The 20,866-nt window shown below is 44.7% G+C and overlaps 1 protein-coding gene across 3 annotated transcripts in view; it reads right to left on the reverse strand.

Moving 5' to 3' along the window:
• Positions 1 to 13,689, reverse strand: part of Tango6 (transport and golgi organization 6 homolog) — a 188,060-nt gene extending 174,371 nt beyond the window's left edge. Inside the window, exons 1-3 of one of the 3 annotated variants that reach the window (XM_008833924.3) lie at positions 13,352 to 13,682; positions 5,956 to 6,596; positions 2,015 to 2,131 (exon numbers count right to left, since the gene is read on the reverse strand). In XM_008833924.3, coding sequence (XP_008832146.1) covers positions 2,015 to 2,131; positions 5,956 to 6,596; positions 13,352 to 13,451 — 858 coding nt within the window. In that variant the 5' untranslated portion in view covers positions 13,452 to 13,682. Of the gene's footprint in view, positions 1 to 2,014; positions 2,132 to 5,955; positions 6,597 to 13,351 lie in introns of all 3 variants that reach the window. The other 2 variants (XM_029563885.1, XM_029563886.1) reach the window with 2 other exon arrangements.
• Between the last annotated feature and the right edge of the window lie 7,177 nt (positions 13,690 to 20,866).

Here is a 20,866-nt window from a genome sequence, read left to right on the forward strand (position 1 = left end):
ATCTCCAATATGTCCAATAACCAAATCTCAGTTTGAAAAAAGAAAATAAAGACTACAAGATGGCTCAGCAGGTAAAGGCTTTTGCTGCCAAGCCTGACAACTTACGTTGGATCTCTGAAACCCACGTGGTGGGAGAGAACTGATTCCTCAAGTTGTCCTCTGACCTCCACATACACAGGGTAGCACATACAACACATACCCCTGTGCTCCCACACACAAATAAAAAAATATAATAAAAAATGTTTTTAATCTAGAGGATAAAAATGTAGTTCAGTGGTAGATTGCTTACCTAGAATGTGCAAGGACATGGGTTCAATCCCCAGCTTCATACACAAAGAAAGATCCAAGCCAGGCACGATGGAGCATGCCTATAACCCCAGCACTTAGGAAGCAGGAGGACTGCCACTAGGTAGAGGCCAGCCTGGACCACAGAGTGAAACTCTCTCTCAAAACAAGTGTGTGTGTGTGTGTGTGTGATAAAACACAGTATGCATACCTAGAATCCCAGCACTCAAGCTGAAGCAGGAAGAGCACAAGTTCCAAGATAGCCTGGGCTATACAGAGAGTGTGTGTTCACATTAAATTGCCATAAGCCTTAAAAGAATGATCATAGGGGGCTGGAGAGATGGCTCAGCCGTTAAGAACACTGACTGTTCTTGCAGAAGACCCGGGTTCGAATCCCAGCAACCACATGGCTGCTAACAATTGTCTGTAACTCCAGTTCTAGGGGATCCAACAGCCTCTTCTGTCCTCCGAGGGCACTGCACGACACGGGTGCACTTACCTACATGCAGGCAATACACGCATACCTATAAAAAATAAATTTTTAAAAAAAATTTTATGCGTACGAGTGTATTGCCTGCATGTGAGTGCACCCGTGTCATGTAATGCTATGGAGGTCAGAAGAGGGTTTCTGATTCCCTTGGAACTGGAGTTAAGGACGGTTTGTAGTCATCATGTGGGTGCTAGGGATTGAACCCAGGTCCTCTGCAAGAGCAGTCAGTGCTCTTAACCACTGAGCCATCTCTCCAGCCCCTTTTTAAAAATTTTATTTCTTTTTTTATTTTACGTGTATGCGTGTACTGCCTGCATGCAGGTAAGTGCACCCGTGTCCAGCAATGCCCAAAGAGGTCAGAAGAGGCTGTTGGATCCCCTGGGACTGGAGTTACAGACAGTTGTTAGCTGCCATGTGGGTGCTGGGATTCAAACCCGGGTCTTTTGCAAGAATAACCAGTGTTCTTGACCACTGAGCCATCTCTCCAGCCCCAAAATAAATTTAAATTAAAAAAAAAAATGATCATGATCTTTTTGGTAAAGTATTCATCACTCCATTAATTTAAAAAAGTCTTTTAAATTATCCTGAGGGTCAGAGTGACTTAGTTTTATAAATACCACTCAATGATCTAAAAGATTAAGAATAGGGCATGGTGGGTTACCTGCAATCTCTTCACCTAAGAGGCTGAGGCAGTGTGAGTTCAAGACCAACCTGGACTACACTGTGAGTTTCAGGTCCACTTAGGCTACAGAGTGAGGTTCAATCTCAAAAAGCCGAAGAACCAGGCATGGTGGCGCATGCCTTTAGTCCCAGCACTCAAGAAGCAGAGGCAGGTGAATCTCTGTGCATTCAGGCCAGCCTGGTCTACATAGCGAGTTCCAGGCCAGCTGGGATTACAGAGAGACTCTGTCTCAAAAAGACCAAAAAAACAAATCAAAAAGTCAAAAAACAAGGCTGGATGTGTTGGTAGCTCACGCCTTTAAGCCCAGCACTCAGGAGGCAGAGGCAGGTAGAGCTCTATGAGTTCAAGGCCAGCCTGGTTCATAGTGAGGCGTACATAGTAAGACCTCGCTCAAAAAAGAAAAACCAACTAAACAAACAAAAAAATAACAAAAAAAGTCAAAAATAAAAATAAATAAGTGAAATGAGGTTGAACTAGATAATTCAAGAGGGAACTAACTTTCCAGGAGGAAACAGCACATCACACATCACCCAACCAGAGTCCCAAGGCCTGAATACCTGGGGAGGTCCTCCCTGGAGGATAAGCAATTCCCGGACTGCTAATGGTTGATACACTTGATCCAAGATGTTTCTCAATGACTCCCTCGATAGGGCTCTTTCCTCTTCCGTTAAAACCTAAAAGAAATGTGCACTCAGCTTTAGTGGAATACAGACCAGGCTGAGAACAGAGGGTAACATTTAATAACCCTGAAAAAGATACTTGAGAGGGGCAAGGAAGGAAGGCATTCCCTCTTATTTCGATCTACATGGAAGAGCCTGTGCTATGCAAATGCCCCTGTGTATGCAAACCCTCCTGGCCCTCTCTCCATCCCTCACTCACTCCACTCCTGGGCAGATGCACTTATTATGCTGAGACTGTGGAATGCACTTGCTCACCAGTCAGTTTCGGCACATATTGCTCAGCCTGCCCCTCTTCTCTCTGTGGGAGAGGCAGAGCAGAGGTATATGCCCCATCGTGGGCAGGTGTCAGTTTTCCATTGCTCCTGACACAAGATGGGCAGTAAGTAATCTGGACTTACTTACTGATAGGAGGAGTTCTTCATTTATGAGCTATCACTTCTAACTCTGTCATACTGGTAACCCCCCCCACACACACACTTTTTTGTGTTCTCTGTGTGTGCATGTGCCACAGCATGCTTGTGGAGGTCAGAGGACAAGTCTGTGGACTCAGTCCTCTCCTTTCACCACTATGATGGCTCTAGGGATCGAACTCTGGTCTCCAGGCTCGTATGGCAAGCGCTCTACCTGCTGAACCATCTTGCTGACCCCACATTTTGACTTTTCATCTCTTAGTCTGCTAACTGTTTTTGTCCATTCATTCAGAACTTGGCTGGCAAAGACAGGTGCTACTTTGGAGGACTCACAGTCAGGGCCCTGCCCATTAATTACCACTCAGCACACTGAGATGTGGATGCCTGCAGAGCAGTGGCTGCCAGTAGGACTTGGTTCAACTTCATGATATATAGTCATGGGATCTCCCTGTCAACCCCTTATCCCAACTTTCAGTTTGGTTCTTTCCCTGTCTAATGTGTCTTTTCTCTCTCCTGCCTGAGACCCGAGGGGCACTGCAGAGCTTCAATAACAATTGCAAGACTTACAGATCCAGATTCCCAGATCTCAGGGCAGTACGGGTCGCTGGTACTGCATGCACTTTGGCATATCAGTACTTGAGGGTACTGAATTAAAGGGCACTGTGCTTTAGCTGGGTGCTATTTAGGCCACTGCTTGAACAATGACGGCTTTTAGGCAAATCCTTAGGAAGAGGTAGGGAGGGAACACAAGGAGAACAGGAAAGGAATAAGCTCAAGGGTGACCCCAGCAGGTGAAAGAGAAGTGCAGGCTTGGCCTGCCAGTGCTATGGCACTAGGAATCCCCTGTGTGACCCTTGACAGCTTCTCTGGCAAGCTCTTATACTAAGGCTGGTGGGCCTCTACAGGGACACAGTGGTGCCCTCTATGTTATACCTGTCATACATGTAAGTCCAATTTCCCCAATTACTGAGTTAATGGAAAAGGATCATGTCTGTTCTAGTTTGCTTTTTGTTGTTGAGATCAACACCATGATCAAAAACAATTTGGAGAAGAAAGGGTTTCTGTGGCTTATACTCCTAAGCATCATGGAGGGAGGTCAGGGCAGGCACTCACACAGGACTGAGACAAACCACGGAGGACCACTGCTTTACCTGCCTGCTCTCTGGCTAACTCAGCTAGCTATTTCATACAGCCCATGACCCCCTGTCCAGGGACAGCACCACCCACAGTGGCTGGGCACCCACATATCAATCATTAATCAAGATGTTTCCTCACAGAGAGGGCCACAGGCTAATCTGATGGGGGCAATTCCCTAATTGAGTCAGGTGGACTGGTGTAGCCTAACCAGGACAGTGTCCGTTTTCTGTAATCTCCATAGTCAAGTGCCACACAGCTGCTCACTGACTGACAGCAAGGAACAGGCACATTCCCCAACAGCTAACAAGGAACCTTGTTACGTAGTGTACCAGGGGCTCTACATCCTTAATCTTATTGGTTCTCCCAAGAATTTAAGGAAAGAGCATGAATGGTTTAGTGGCAACATTAGCAGTAACTACTTTCTGAATTAGCACTAGTCTGGTAGGAACTGGTTTAGGTGCTTTATACAGAATGTTTTTAATCCTCATGACTATCTTCCAAGGCATATCATTATTATGTTTATTTTTCAAAAAAATTTTTAATAGATTAAAAAGCTTTTTTTTGAGACAGGGTCTCACTACATAATCCTGGCTGGCCTGGAACTCACTGAGATCCGCCTGCCTCTGCCTCCCAAGTACTGAGATTAAAGGCCTGTGCCACCATGCCTGAAGAGTTACTTTATTTTTTCAGAGCTGAGGACCAAACCCAGGGCCTTGTGCTTGCTAGGCAAGTGCTCTACCATTGAGCTAAATCTCCAACCCCTTATTTTATTTTTAATCATGTGCATGTGTGTGTGTCTGCATACGTATGAATATGTGCACATGAGTTCAGGTGCCCACAGAACCCAGAAGAAGGTGTCAGATCTCCTGGAGTGAGTGGTTAAGGAGACAATTATGTAAGTGCTGGGAACTGAACTCAGGTCCTCTGCAAGAGCAGTATATACTCTTTTTTGTTTTTTATTTTAATTTTTAATGTAGTATCTTTATTAATTCTTTGAGAATTTCATACATGGATACAATGCCTTTTTAATATATTCGGCCTTCAGCCTCCCAACTTCCCCAATTCATCTTTTAAATCTCTATAAATTCAATTAGGTGCTTTATATTTTTCTGTAGGGCAAAGGTAAAGATACACTGGGGCTGTAGAAGAGAAATAGAAAAATGATAGAAAACTTCTTGGTGCCTGGGAATGGGAAAGGTCCAACATCAGGGCCTGGGTGCCGAGGACCACGTGTGGACTCAGGATCTTAGCTGGCCATTAAGGAAGATGGGAGTCCATTTTTGAAAATCAGGCCTCACAAGACTAGAAACCGCAAACAACAGAAACCTCCCCTGTCCCCAGCATAAGTCTAACAACAGAGGCAAAGCCACTGCCATGCACAACCTGGGACCTCAGTGGAGGGTTTGTGGAGAATGCAGCCACTCAAAGCAGGCTGAAACTGCTGCCTCCATTCTCCAAGCTGCTCTACCATCAGCCCACTACTAGAAGAATGTGGAACCATGGCTCACAGTTGGGGAACACAGGTCCAGGCTCACTGAAGGTGACCACAGCTCCAAGCCCGTAGGAGGGGACCACAGCTACACCTCATGGGAAGGGGCCATAGCTTCAGGGTCACAGGAAGGGACCACAGCTCCAGCTGTAGTAGTACACACTCTTAAAGCTGAGGCATCACTCCAGCCACTATATTCATTTCTTTTTTGAGACGGGGTCTTCCTGTAGCCTCAGCTGGCCTGAAACTTGCTATGTAGACAAGGCTGGCCTTGAATTCCGTCTGCCTCTGCCTCTCAGTGCTGGGATTAAAGGCATGAGCCACCATGAACAGCTACATTCATTTTTTAAAAAGAGGAACTAGAGGTTCAAAGAAAAAGCCTGAAATAGTTGTCCCACAAAATGACAGGGGACAGATGAAATGGCCTCTCTGGATGAGCAAAGGACTAGCATCCAACCAATGAAGCCCCCAAGGCCTGGTTCAGGTAGATCTTCGTGTGATCAAGTCCAGCCTGGTCTACATAGCAAATTCCAGGCCAGCTGGGGCTACAGGGAGATCGTGTCTCTAAACAAATAAGCAAACAAAATCCAACCCCAAAAGAGTACACCCTTGGTATGTTTTGGCATTCAATATAAATTCTAGATCTTTTAATCAACCAATTTCCAAAGAACTAAGAAATGTCTTTTAGTACCACACAGAACAAATATATACATTCATTTCTCTCTCTCTCTCTCTCTCTCTCTCTCTCTCTCACACACACACACACGCTCTCGATCTGTTACCTCTTCTACAGGTGCTGATGATTTTCTTTTGGTTGGGCAGAATCCCAGCTGGCACAGGCCTGCTGCGATATCCCCAAAGTGGCGGCAGAAAATCAGGCTCCCCAGAGACGAATGCTGAGCCACGTCCAGAAGGACCCTGCAGCTGGTGTACAGTCTTCGAGCCCCATGGGGGGCAGCCTCCAGACATACCACATCTTGAACAACAGCTCCAAACTCAGTTCTGTATCTCAAAGGGATTCCTACACCAGGCATGAAGTAGGGGCAGACACCCAAGGTGACGACAAATTGCAAGACAGACTGGAAGGTCTTCTGCTGAGAGACACTAAGTGTATCTGGGCTCAGGGCAGGGGCAGCTTCTGGGGTTCTAGGATTGGGTTTGCCTGGACTGAAATCAGCTACAAGGCGGATCATGGTTTCTTTTAAACACAACAGCAGCAACAATGTCTGAGACGTAAAAGTCCAAGTGACATCGGTGGAGTTCTGGGGCCACTCTGCCCTGCGAGCCATCTCATTTCTTAGGAGTTTAAGTTTCTTCCACTGAGCATCTTTCAGAAACTTGTCTTCCAAGGCAGACAGGTTAGATTTTAACGTATCCAGTAAGACATCATGTTTTGTGCTCTGTAGTGAACTTGAGCCTGATCCTTTCGAAGAAAAACAAAAAACAGGAAATGGTCCACAAGGAAAGCCAACGGCACGCCCATCTGTATGGACGACGTCGCCCACCCAGGCAGGAGACTACCAGTGAAGACGGGAAAAACGGGGTACTGACTACAAGACTTTGAGGCAGGTAAATTTTGGGGGGAGTAGTTTTTTTTTTTAGTGCTGGAGAATGAATCCAGGGCCTCACACATGCTATGTAACTGCTCAACCATTGAATTACAACTCTAACCCCAAATTTTAAAAACCTATGGGCTGACAAGATGGTTCAGCAATATAAGCACTTGCCTCACAACCTGATGACATAAGTTCGATTACCAGAACCCATATCATGGAAGCAGAGAATGGACTCCCCAAGTTATCTTCTGACCTCCACAGGCATGCTGGGTGTGTGTGTGTGTGTGTGTGTGTGTGTGTGTGTGTGTGTGTGTGTGTGTCTGATTATTCATGAAAATAATAAATTATTTTTTAAAAATTTTATGATACTCAGCCGGGTGTGGTGGTGCATGCCTTTAACCCCAGCACTCAGGAGGCAGAGGCAGGTAGATCTCCGAGACTGAGGCCAGCCTGGTCTCTATAGGGAGTTCCAAGCCAGCTGGAGCTATGGGAAGATGCTGTCTCAAAAAACAAAAAAGAAGCAATAAACATACTACTTATGATACTCTAATGGTGGATTCATGGTATTATTTATTTGTACAAACTCAGAACACACATCACGAAGACTGAGAGATCCATCTTTGTGAGCCCTAATGTAAACTCTGGACTGAAGTTAATAACAATGTATAAACATTGGTTCATTGATTGTAAAAAATGTACCACACTAATGTATGATGTTAGTAACAGGAAACTGGGATTGGGATAATTATGGGATTCTTTTTTCCTCTTATAAATTTAAAGATGCAGGTCAAGTATAGTGGGGCACACCTGCAATCCCAGCATTTGGGAGGCTGAGGCAGGAAAGTCTTGAATTTGAGGCCAGCCTGAGATTGTTTTAAAAATAACACATAGATGGGGCTGGAGAGATGGCTCAGTGGTTAAGAACACTGGTTGTTCCTGCAGAAGACCCGGGTTTGAATCCCAGCACCTACATGGCAGCTAACAACTGTCTATAACTCCAGTCCCAGGGGATCCAACAGCCTCTCTGACCTCCTCGGGCATTGCACAACATGGTGCACTTACCTACATGCAGGCAATACACGAATACACATAAAATTAAAAAAATAAAATAGCTGGGCATGGTGGCACACGCCTTTAATCCCAGCACTCGGGAGGCAGAGGCAGGCGGATCTCTGTGAGTTCAGGGCCAGCCTGGTCTACATAGTGAGTTCCAGGACAGCTGGGGCTACAGGGAGACCCTGTCTCAAAAAGACCAAAAAATAAAAAAATAAAAAGTTTAAGAAAAAATAACACACAGAAAAATAGTGCTCTTAGAGTGCTAGGGTTATGGGTGGTTTTCTTTCTTTGTGTGTACATGTATGTGTAAGTGTGTGTGTGGAGACTACAATTTAATATCAGTTGTCTTCCTCAGTCACTCCCCACGTTATTTTTTTAAATTTTATTTATTTATTTATTTATTATTTATGTATTTTATTGGGGGGGGTCTTTTTTTCAGACAGGGTCTCCCTGTAGCCCCAACTGTCCTGGAACTCACTATGTAGACCAGGCTGGCTTTGAACTCACAGAGCTCTGCCTGCCTCTGCCTTCCAAGTGCTGGGATTAAAGGTGTGTACTACCCACACCTGGCCTATTTATTTTATTTCATGTGTATCAGTATTTTGCCTGCATGGATGTTAAGTGCACCACATGTGTCCACAGGCTTGGAGACCAGAAGACAGCATCAGATTCCTTGGAATTAAGGATGGTTGTTAGCCACCATGTGGGTGCTGAGAGCTGAACCCAGGTCCACTGAAAAAGCAACCAGTGTACTTAGCTGCTGAGCCATCTCTCAGCTCTCCATCTTATTTTTTTGGGACAGGTTTCTCAATGAACCTAAAGCTCACCAGTCTGGCTAGACTAGCTGGTCAGGGAACCCTGGGGATCGTTCTGTTTCTGCCTCCCAGGTGCTTGGATTACCAGTACAAATTGCTGCCCTTGGCTTTTTCACATGGGCACTGGGGGATCTGAACTCAGGTCCTCATGCTCGCACAGCAAGCACTTTACCAAATGAGCCATCTGCCCAGCTCAGCTTTTCTTTTTTTCACTTAATTACATCTTTAATTTTTCCTATAGTAAGTATATTTTGCTTCTGTACATAGAAGGTTATTTTAGGGCCTGTGCCACCACACCTGGCTTATAAAACTATGTATTTTTGTAGAAAGGAAAACAGTATTTCCCAGAATGTTAATAATAGGTAATGAGATTAAAGTCCTTTTGATTTTCTTCTTTCCCTTTCTGTTTTTCTACCCTTTACTATAGTAAACATTAAATGCTTCAATAAAAAGATAAAGTAACAACATTGTTTGAAAATAATGAGGCTCAAGTGTGGTAGCCTTTAATCCCAGCACTCAGAAGGCAGAGTCAGACAGATCTCTGTGATTCTGAGGCCAGCTTGGTCTACAGAGCAGGTTCCAGGACAGCCAGGACTACATAATGAGACCCTGTCTGAAAAAAACAAAATATGGGGCTGGAGAGATGGCTCAGCAGTTAAGAGCACTGACTGCTCCTACAGAGGACCCGGGTTCAATTCCCCAGCACCCATACGGCGGCTATGAACAGTCCTTAACTCCAGTTAGTTCTAGGGGAATCTGAAGCCCTCTTCCAACCCGTCTTGCGGCATTGTGCAGGACAGGTGCACTCACATACATGCAGGCAATACACTCATACACATAAAATAAAAATAATAAATAAAATATTTAAAAAAAAAACAGGAGCTGGAGAGATGACTCAGCAGTTAAGAGCACTGACTGCTCTTGCAGAGGACCCAGGTTCGATTCCCAGCACCCACACAGTGGCTACACATAAAATAAAAATAATAAAAAATATTAAAAAAACAAAAAACAAAAACAACAACAAAATGTGTGTTCACAAAGCCTGTTGTCACTGGCCATTAAGACCACTAAGATTTCTACTCAACTCCTTGTGATTTTATAAAAAGATCTCTAAATTAGCTGGTGGTGGTGCATGCCTTTAATTCCAGCACTTGGGAGGCAGAGGCAGGTGGATCTCTGTGAGTTCAAGGCCAGCCTGGTCTACATAGTGAGTTCCAGGACAGCTGGGGCTAGAGGGAGACCCTGTCTCAAAAAGACAAAAAAATAAATAAATAAATAAAACCCTCTAAATCCAAACATAGGGTACAAGAAAGTGATTTAAAGTAAAATCCCAGCACTTGAGAGGTAGAGGCAGGCATATCTCTGTGAGTTCCAGGTCAGCCTGGTCTACATAGCGAGCTCCAGGCCAGCTGGGGCTACCAGGGAGACCCTGTCTCAAAAGAAATTTTTTTCAGAGAAAAAAAGAAAGGGAGGGAGGGAGAAGGAAAAAAAAATAGCATTCATATTCATACAATATAATGCAGGCTACATATACAAAATAATACAATTTTAGAGGGGCTGGAGAGACGGCGCAGTGGCTAAGCGTACTTACCACTCTTTCAGAGGACTAGATATACAAAATAATACAATTTTAGAGGGGCTGGAGAGACGGCGCAGTGGCTAAGCGTACTTACCACTCTTTCAGAGGACTAGGTTTTGGTTCCCAGCACTCACTTCAGTTGGTTTACAACCTCCTGGAACTCTAGCTCCAGGGGAATTCAATGCCCTCTTTGGGCCTCTGTGGACACCTGCACACATGTGCAGATACACATAACGAAAAATATAATAAATCCCTTTCCAGTGGTGACACTTCCCTACGAGAACAGGCCTCTTGCAAAGGATTTCCTTCATCCCTCTCCAGAAGAGGAAACACAAGAAGTGCCTGGTGCAGAGCCCCAATTCCTACTTCATGGATGTGAAATGCCCAGGATGCTATAAAAAATCACCAAGGTCTTAAGCCATGCACAAAAAGTAGTCAGGTGTGTTGGCTGCTCCACTGTCCTCTGTCAGCCTACAGGCAAAAAGGATGGCTTACATAAGGGTGTTCCTTCAGGAGGAAGCAGCACTAAAAGTACCCTGAATTAAGACGTAGCTCATTTGGCAAAGTACTTGCCCAGCAAGCCCTAGGTTAGATTCCCCAGCACTGCATAAAAACCGGGAGTGATGGCACATGCCATAACCCTAGCATTCAGGCAGTGGAAGCAGAAGGATCAGAAATTCAAGCTCATCCTCAGCTATACAAGTTCAAGTTCATCCTCAGTTAAATGAGTCTGGGGTACATGAGACCCTGTCTCAAACAGGAAAAAAAAAGTCTGGGGCTGGAGAGTTGGTTCAGCGGTTAAGAGCACTGGCTGCTCTTACAGAGGACCCAGGTTTGGTTCCTAGCACCCACATGGCACCTAAAAACTGTCTATAACTCCAGTTCCAGGGAATCTAAGGCATTGTCTGACCTCAGACATTGCATGACATGGGTGTACTTACATGCAAACAAAATACTCACATAAAATAAAATAAATTAAAATTTTTTTTTGGAAAAGCACTGTCTGCTCTTGCAAAGGGCTTAAGATTGGTTCCCAGCACCCACATGGTGGCTAATAACCACCAGGGGATCTGACTCCACTTCCAGGGGATCTGATACCCTCTTCTGGCTTCCCAGGACACTACATGAAGGTGAGGCACATGTAGGCCAGACACTCATACACATTAAAAAAAAAAAAGAAAAAAAAATTAATCAAAACCAAACCAAATAGCTACAAGTGCTAAACAAGAGATCACCCCATAAATCAGTTAAAACTGCATATTGTAGCTAAGAATGGAGGTACACATTTGTAAGATCAGCACTTTGTAGATGAGGCAGGGGGATGGAGAGGTTGAGGTCAGCCTGACCTACACAGCAAGACTATTTTAAAAAAAATTTTGTTTTTAAAGCCAGGCTTGGTAGCACACATCTTTAATATCAGCACTCTGGAGTCAAAGGCAGGCAGTTGAGACTACATAGTGAATTCCAGGCCTGCCAAGGCTACATAGTGAGACCCTGTCTCAAAAATTAATCCATCAATCAATTAATTTAATTAAAACAAATTTAGATATGTACTTTGCAGTTTGACTCTTAATGTCGTATTTTTTAGTGGTGGAAACCTATCTCTGCCACTAACTTGTTTTACTTTGAGGAATTTCCAATGTATCTGAGCCTAGGTTCCTTAGTCGGCAACTATGAAATACAAATGACACCTACTCATGGGATTGTTGTGAAGATTAAATGATATACATAAGAACAGAATACTATAGGGACTGATACTTAGTAGCACCATTTACTATTATTAACTTTTCACTTCCCATTAATATAATGCCTGCAATTGTAGTATGGGGTCAAAATTTGGAACTGAGAGCATCACCTCTTGACTTTATTTTGTTTTAGTCTTTTTGAGACAGTCTCCCTGTAGCCTCTGCTGGCCAAGAACTCACTCACTATGTAGACTATGCTGGCCTGGATCTCACAGGTATCCATTCCATTGCCTCTGCTGGGATTAAAGGTGTGAACCACCACACCTGGTGTGACTTTAAATATTTTATTTACTTTTTTTTTGGTCTTTTTGAGACAGGGTCTCCCTGTAGCCCCAGCTAACTGTCCTGGAACTCACTATGTAGACCAGGCTGTCCTTGAACCTACAGAGAACCACCTACCTCTGCTTCCTGAGTGCTGGGATTAAAGGTCAGCACCACGCCCAGTTTATTTACTATATTTATTTTTATGTGCATGCATGTATTGCCTGCATGTATATAAGTGCACCTGCAATGCCCACGGAGGTCAAAAGAGGGTATCAGATCCCCTGGAACTAGAGTTACAGATGGTGGTTAGCTGCCATGTGGGTGCCGAGTACCGAACCTAGGTCCTCTGCAAGCGCAGCCAGTGCTCTTAACTTCTGAGTCATCTCTCCAGCCCCCAGCTCATGACTTTACATGTGCCTTTACTTTGCTAATCCTACAAATACTCCCCCCCAAATACAATGCATTTGTAAGTGGGGCCCAATTTATAAGTACGTGCTCCAATTTTCCAGATACCATCAGAGTCTCTATACTCGATAATAATGCCTTAGCCTGAACAAGGAATTCGGCACAACTGAGTTCTAGGTCCACGGTGTGTACCTAATATGACCACGTGATCCTGGGCAGGTAACTTACCCTCTTCAGTGAGCCTCAGAGGGACTCAGAAGTAAAAGGAGAGTGCAAGGCTTCCCCACTCCCAAGGTCCCTTCAGATCCTAAGCTGGAAAGATCCTGTCAACCCAACACAAATACTGCTAACCAGACTGGAAAGCCCTAAATATCCTCCCCATTTTCAGCCCAAACGCCACTGCTTCGCATCTCCGGACACTGAATTTTACACAAGTCTGCAGCACTGGAACCCCTGAGCCCTCCCGCGGCTGCGACCCCACATTACACCCGTTGCAAGCCGCTTTCGCAGTGCTGCCTCCGAGGGGCGCGGGATGGCATCGTGGACTCAAGAGGTCTAGCCAGCACTCAGCGGATCCCAGGCCCGCAGCCTCAGTTCCCTCAAGATTGAAGTGAGGCTGGACACTGCCCAATCGCCCGGGGCCGGATGGAGAGTCCCGGCAGGGCCCGAGGGGAGCACGATGCGGGGCCCCGGCAAGCCGGGAGACCCGCGGGCCTGCGAGCTCTGCTCCAGCCCGGCGCCAAGACGCGTCCTCTCACCTCCCGGGCTCAGCAGCAGCTTCAGCGCTTCGAGAATCTGCTCCAGACCGCAGGTCTCCGGGGCCCGACTCGGCGCGGCCGCGGCTCCCGGGACCACCATGACTGGAGTGGAGCGCGCCACTTGCAACCCTCAGGCTCCCGGATGGACAGGCGCAGCCGCCATATTGAGTGTGGCAAGACGCGCTCCGCCCTAGAGGGCGGGGAACGAGGCATGGGGCGGGGCCTACTGTTGGGAACGTCCCCTACCTTAAATATTGTTTTCTAGTCTCCTCTACCCCCTGTACCGGATGAGAAACAAATACAGTTTCAGAAAATGGAATTAACTTACATAGCAAGAATAAAATAAAGGACAGGCGTGATGACGCAGGCCTTTAGTCCCAGCATATGGGAGGAAGAGGCCAGTCTGGTCCACATAGTGAGTTCCTGGCCACCTGAGGCTACCTGAGTGAGTTCCTGGCCACCTGAGTCCTTGTTTCAAAAGGCAAAAAAAAAAACTGAATGGAAAGAAGAAAGGAAGAGAGGGAGGGAAAGAAATAAGTCTTGCATGGTAGCCCATGCCTGTTCTGATGGGACAGTTAAAGATCACAGAACAATGATGCTACTTTTCCTTTTCTTTTTTATAAAAAAAAAAACAAAACATTTTATGGGGCTGGAGAGATGGCTCAGCAGTTAAGAGCACTAGTTGTTCTTGCAGAAGACCCGGGTTCGAATCCCAGCACCCACATGGCAACTAACAACCACCTGTAACTCCAGTTCCAGGTAATCTGATATTCTCTTCTGATCTCTGAGGGCATTGCACGACATGGGTACTCTTATATACATGCAGGCAATACAAATTTTATTTTTATTTTATATGTATGCGTGTATTGCCTGCATGTATATAAGAGTACCCATGTCGTGCAATGCCCTCAGAGATCAGAAGAGAATATCAGATTACCTGGAACTGGAGTTACAGGTGGTTGTTAGTTGCCATGTGGGTGCTGGGAACTGAATCCAGGTCCTCTGCATGAGCAACCAGTGTTCTTAACTGCTGAGTCATCTCTCCGGCTCCTAATTTTCTTTTTCTTTTTTATTTTTTGAGACAAGGTCTCACTATGCAGCTCTGACTGGCCTGGAACTCTCCCTATGTAGACCTGGGAACTCACAGAGATCCACCTGCCTCTGCCTTCCAAGTGCTGAGATTAAAGGTGTGCACAACCACACCTGCCTATTTTTATCTTTTTAAGATCTTTATTTTACTTTTAAATTATGCATATGTGTGTATGTCTGTGTGTGGGTATGTACGGGAGTGTGGGTATCTACAAAGAGCAGAGGCATCTGGTCCCATGGAGCTGGAGTTACAGGTGGTTGTAAGTTGGAAACTGAACTCAAATCTTTTGCAAGAGTGGTATGCTCTCTTAACCACTGAGCTAGCTCTCCAGCCCCTTAATTATTTTTAGTTAATATACAGAATATGTGTTTCATTATATTTACTTTTTAAAATATTTTAAATTTATTTTTATGTGTATGAGTGTATTGCCTGCATGTATGTAAGTGCATCATTTGCATGCAATGCCCTCAGAGGACAGAAGAAGGTGTCAAATACCCTGGAACTGGAGCTCCAGGACACAGGATGGTTGTTACAGCCACTTGGGTACTGGGTGCTGGGAACCGAACTTCGGTTCTCTGCAAGAGTAGCCAGTGCTCTTAACCACTGAGCCCTCTCTCCAGCCCCTCATTTTGACATTTTCATACATGCACACAAACATGATTGTCCTTTATGCATACCCTCCTCCATTACCCTCTGTTGTCCCTCCTCTTCCCTCCCACAGGTCCTCCTCCCCAGGACATTATTTCTAGGAATACTTCAGTAGGATTGCCTCTCCCCACTAAAAGCCAATCACTGCTGAAGCAGGAAGTTGGAGAGTTCAAGGCTGACATTTTGAGCCCCTGGGAAAAGAAAGAAAACGGAAAAAGGAAAAAAGACAATAGCAAAAACCAAAATCCAATCATGGTCCTCTACCACTGCCACACCCCCTCTTCCTACACCTATTTACATAAATGCTCTGAGCCCCTCCTCAAGGCCCACTGGCCTGGAGCTCAGGGCTGTCTCCTGCCCTTTGCCATTAACCACCAGAAGTCTTGAGGAGATCTGCTTCATATACAATCACCACCACGGGGAATGAAGCCTTAATACTTAACTCTTTCCTCAGGGCCAATTAGGTTCCTGCCTGATCCATCTCATTCTGGGTTCCAGCCCAAACATATCAACCATTTTCTAGCCTCTAAAGTCAAGAGATAACACTTTCACAATGCTACTGAGAGAAGTTAAAAGGAAACTGCAGTCAGTAATTGACAATATTTCCCACAGAGGGTATGCTTACTGATTAGTAACTGAATCTTTTTTTCTTTTTCTCTCTCTGAATCTTTTTTTTTTTCCTCTCTTCCTCAAGAACCGCTAGAACTTTTTTTTTTTCTTTTGCCTTTTTGAGACAGGGTCTCTCTGTAGCCCCAGCTGTCCCGGAACTCACTATGTAGACCAGGCTGGCCTTGAACTCACAGAGATCCGCCTGCCTCTGCCTCCCGAGTGCTGGGAATAAAGGCGTGTGCCACCATGCCTGGCCCCTGCTAGACATCTTTAAGTGAGAAAATACTTTTGAGGGGAAAACACATGACCTACAAAGTTACCATGTTTTTTGTTGTTGTTGCATACATTCCCTTCCAGGTCTGCTACTGACAATCTTTGCTCAGTATGGACACAAGTTTATTGTGGAGTAAAATATTTAAAGTGATTGAAGGTGTTAAATATTTAATGAGGCCAGACATGGTGTTGTACACAGCATGCTGAAGCAGAAGGATCACTCAGGAGTACAAGGCCAGCCTGGTCTAAATAGTGAGTTCCAGATCAGTCAGGGCTACATAGCAAGACTGTGTCTCAAACAAACCAAACCAAACCAAACCAAACCAAAACAAAACAAAACAAAACAAAACAAAACAAAAGCCTAGAATAGTGATGCATGCCTTTAATCCCAGCACTCAGGAGGCAGAGGCAGGTGAAGCTCTGTGAGATCAAGTCCAGCCTAGTCTACATGGTGAGTTTAAGAGTAGCTGGGACTACAGGGAGATCCTATCTCAAAAACAATAACACACAAACAAGCAATAGGCTGGTAGGATGGCTCAGTGGGTAAAGGTGCTTGTCACCAAATCTTATAACCTGAGTTCAGTTCAATCCCTGGAACCCACATGATGGAAGGAGAGAACTGACTCCCACAAGATGTCCTCTGACTTCCACACACATGCCTACCCCCAACTAAATAAATCACATACACATGAATAAATAAATGTAATTTTTAAAACGGGGTAGGGAAATATTCCAGTCAGTAAAGTGCTTTCCTCGAAAGCATGAGGATCTGAGTTTGACCCCCAGAACCCACATAAAAAAGCTGGGTGTGTTGGCACACATTTCTGATCCCAGGATTGAGAAAGCAGATAGGTTGCTCTCTGGGCTTGCTGGCCAGCCATTCTAGACTCCTTGGTGAACTCCTGGCCAGTGAGACCTTCTCTCAACAAAACAAGGGTTATATAATAAGACCCTGTCTTGAAAAAGCAAGGGCTATGGGACTGGAGAGATGGCTCAGCGGTTAAGAACACTGGCTGTTCTTGCAGAAAACCCAGGTTCAAATCCCAGCACCCATATGGCAGCTAACAACTGTCCATAACTCCAGTTCCATGGGATCTGGCCTCTTCTGTCCTCTGAGGGCATTATACAAGGGTGCACTTACCTACATGCAGGCAATACATACATACACATAAAATAAAAATAATAAAATATAAAAGAAAAGAAAAGCAAGAACTATATAGAGGAAACTTGTCTCAAAAACAAATAAACGCAGAAGTACAGCTGGGGGAATACCCAGTAATACCCCCCACACACAGTACTAAGCTGTTAAACCTCCATTACAAGCAGTTCCCACAAGAGCTATATCTGAGAGAGGACCAACCTTCTGCAAAGAGACATCTGGGAGTATTTAAGATATACATACTGAGGTATTGAGATATTCATATACAATGTGTTACATTGCTTTAAGTCAGCCAACAAGGAGCCTATTATCAAGATTTCAGAGACAGCAACTAAACAAGCCATCAAAGCACACAGAGGGTGTTTGCCTCATTTACTCAAACCAGAACTAACAATTCTAATAGCTTTCAGAGCATTAATGGCTGTTTTTCAGGCATAGAATTCCCAGCAAATTAAGGGTTCTTATAGAGAACTATCTTTGAAAGCCCTATGTGGTAGGCAGAATTTTGCATTTCATTTTTCTGTAATGAAATATCCTCCTTTCTTTTGGGGGGAGAGGGGTGTGCCTTATAGATTGAGCCTAAGGCCTCACACATGCAAGGCAAGCATTCTACCACTGAATTCTATCCCAGCTCTGACCCTTTTTCCTTTTGTTGCTTGTGCAACTAATGTTGTATTCAGGAAATCATTGCCAAATCCAATCTCATGAAGCTTTTCTGGCTTTCTGAGACTTTTATAGTTTTGGTCATTTTGTTCTTGATCCACTGAACTAACATCCATATATAAGGAAGGTCCAGTTTCATCCTTTTGCATGTCTTTAGCCAATTTTCACAGCCCATTTGTTGAAAAGATTACTCTTCCCCCCACTGAATGGTTTTGGAATCACTGTCTGTCACATATCATTTGACCAGGCGTCCTACTTGGTTGCAGCTGTGAACTTGACACTGCTCAGAGTCATCTGAGGGAATCTCAATTGAGGGATGGACCAGATCAGAACGGCCTGTGGCCATGTCTGTGAGGAATTATCTTGATTGATGACTGATTCAGGAGGGTCCAGCCCACTGTGGGTGGAACCATTCCTAGGGAGGTGGACCTGGCTGTAAAAGAAAGCAAACTGAGCATGAACCTGGGAGTGAGCCAGAGAACCAGCCAGCAAGCAGCGCTCCTCCACGGGTTCTGCCTCAAGTTCCTGCTGTCCTGCTTTCCTCAGTAATGAGTCCATCATTATCCTGGGAGTGTAAACCAAATAAACCCTTTCCTCCCCAAGTTGGTTTTGCTCAGAGTGTTTTATCATAACAACAGAATGAAATTAGAACACCAGGTATATGTGATTTTATGTGATTTATTTCTGGGCTCCTTAATTCTTCCCAAACTTTTTTTTTTTTTGTTTTTTTTTGGTTTTCCAGCTTACCTGGAACTCACTATGTAGACCATGCTGGCCTTAAACTCACAGAACCTGCCTCTGTCTCCCAAGTGCTGGGATTAAAGGCATGTGCCACAACACCCGGCAATTCTTCCCAAACTTTTATAAAAAATAAAGAGTATGCCGGGCGTGGTGGTGGACACCTGTAGTCCCAGCACTGGGGAGGCAGAGGCAGGTGAATTTCTGTGAGTTCAAGGCCAGCCTGGTCTACATAGTGAGCTCCAGGTGAGCTGGGGCTACAGGGAGACCCTGTTTCAAAAAGGCCAAAATAAATAAATAAATAAAAATAAAGAGTATAATCTAGGCAAAGCACTCAGGAGGCTGAGACAGGGCTGCAAGTTCAGGGCCAGCCTGGGCTATATAGCAAAGTCTGAGGCCAGCCTAGACTACACAGTGAGACCCTGCCTTAAAAAGACCCCCCCCAAAAAAGTGTACTGGTGTGGTGGGACTCCCAGTACTTGGGAGGCCAAGGCAGGTGGATCTCTGAGTTCAAAGCCAGCTTGGTCTACATAGTAAGTTCCAGGTCAGTCAGGTCTACACGGTGAGACCCTATCCCTGCCCCTAACTGTAGTAGACATATACTCTTCACCTTCATTCAGTCATATTTATACCCCAAGAATGAAGATTCTCCTATAAAATCACGCTACCAAGAAAATTAAGTCAGGATATTGAATGAATAGATGACCCAGCAATTCCAGTCTTCAGAACAGTCCTAAAAGAATTTAAAGACTCAAACAGGTATTTGTATGCCAGTGTTCATTTCAATGGTCTAAAGACAGAAACCACCCAGGAGAGTGGAATAAAAATGCATGCAATGGAATAGCACTCATCCCTAAAAAGGAATAAAGTTCTGATACATGCTCTAAAATGGATGTACCTTGAATATAGCTGATAAAATAAACCAAGAAAAAAAAGTTCACTTATATAAACCATATAGAATAGGCAAACTCAGAAATAAAATTGCTAAGGGGTGGAAATGGAAAATATTAGATACAAAATTTATGGTGGCTCACGCATGCAATCCCAGTACTTGGGAGAAGAGACAGGAGGATCAGAAGGTCAAGGCCAACTTTGGCTACACAGGGTATTGGCTGCCATCCTGGGCTACATGAGACCCTGTTTCAAACAAAGTTTGGTTCAAAGAATTCTAGTGAATATACCAGTGGATACATAGTTTAATTTCATTTATTATTTGGGGTGGGGGGTAGGGACTCATTATGTAGCCCTGGCTGGCTTGGAACTCTTTATATAGACCTGAGTGGCCTTGAATTTCTCCTGCCTCTGTCCCGAGTGCTGGGGTTAAAGATGTGTGCTGCCATAGCTGACTTTACATAAGGTTTTAAGTACTCTAAGTATCATTGAACTACAAATTTAGAAATGGTCCAATGAGCAGTTTCAGTTTGGGATGATGAAACATCCCAAAGAGCAACAGGGGTGGCTATACAACATGGACACACTTCTTGTCACTAAACTACATACTCAAAAGTGGCTAAAATGGAAACTTTTGTATTTCCTACAATAAAAATAAATTACAAAAAAAAAAAAAAAAAGAGGAAAAAGCAAAACAAAACAAAACTGGGTTGGAGGGATGGCTTGGCAGTTAAGATCAATGGCTACTCTTTCAGAAGACCAGAGTTCAGCAGCCATGACTGGAGGCTCACGACTGCCTATGACTCCAGCTCCAGGGAATCTGATGTCCTCTGTGGACGCCCACACACATGGCATAATCATACACACATACAAAAAGAAAAAAAAAAACCTTTCTTTTTTTAAAAAAAAAAGTTAGTTGGGCGTGATGGTGCACACCTTTAGTCCAAGTTCCAGGTTAGCTGGGGCTACAGCCTCCAGCAGAGAAAAGTTGCAGGCCTATCACCAAGTTTCTCAACAAGAATATGTTGGCATAGGGACTGGAGAGATGGCTCAGCTGTTAAGAGCAGTAGCTGCTCTTGTAGAGGACCTGTGTTTTGTTCCCAGCACCCACATGGTGGTTAACAACCATCTGTAACTCCAGTTCTAGGGGATCCAACACTCTTCCGTCCTCCTCAGGCACTGCACGACACGAGTGCACTTACGTACGTGTAGGTACTACACTCACACACATAATCATTAAAAATAATTTGTTGGCTTTTGGGCTGGACTCCCTGTTGTGGGGACTGTCCTGTACACTTGAGGACAGTTAGTAGCCTTAACTGGATGACAATCTCAACTTCCAGCCATCTCAGAAATTGTCAAATGTCAGCTGGGTAAAGTGGCAAAGGCCTGCAATTCAGCTGCTCAGGAGCTGAGGAAGAAGGAATGCCAGCTCAAGGCCAGC

The sequence above is a fragment of the Nannospalax galili genome, unplaced genomic scaffold (assembly GCF_000622305.1).
Source record: "Nannospalax galili isolate Female #2095 unplaced genomic scaffold, S.galili_v1.0 scaffold410, whole genome shotgun sequence".
Taxonomy (NCBI): Eukaryota; Metazoa; Chordata; class Mammalia; order Rodentia; family Spalacidae; genus Nannospalax; species Nannospalax galili.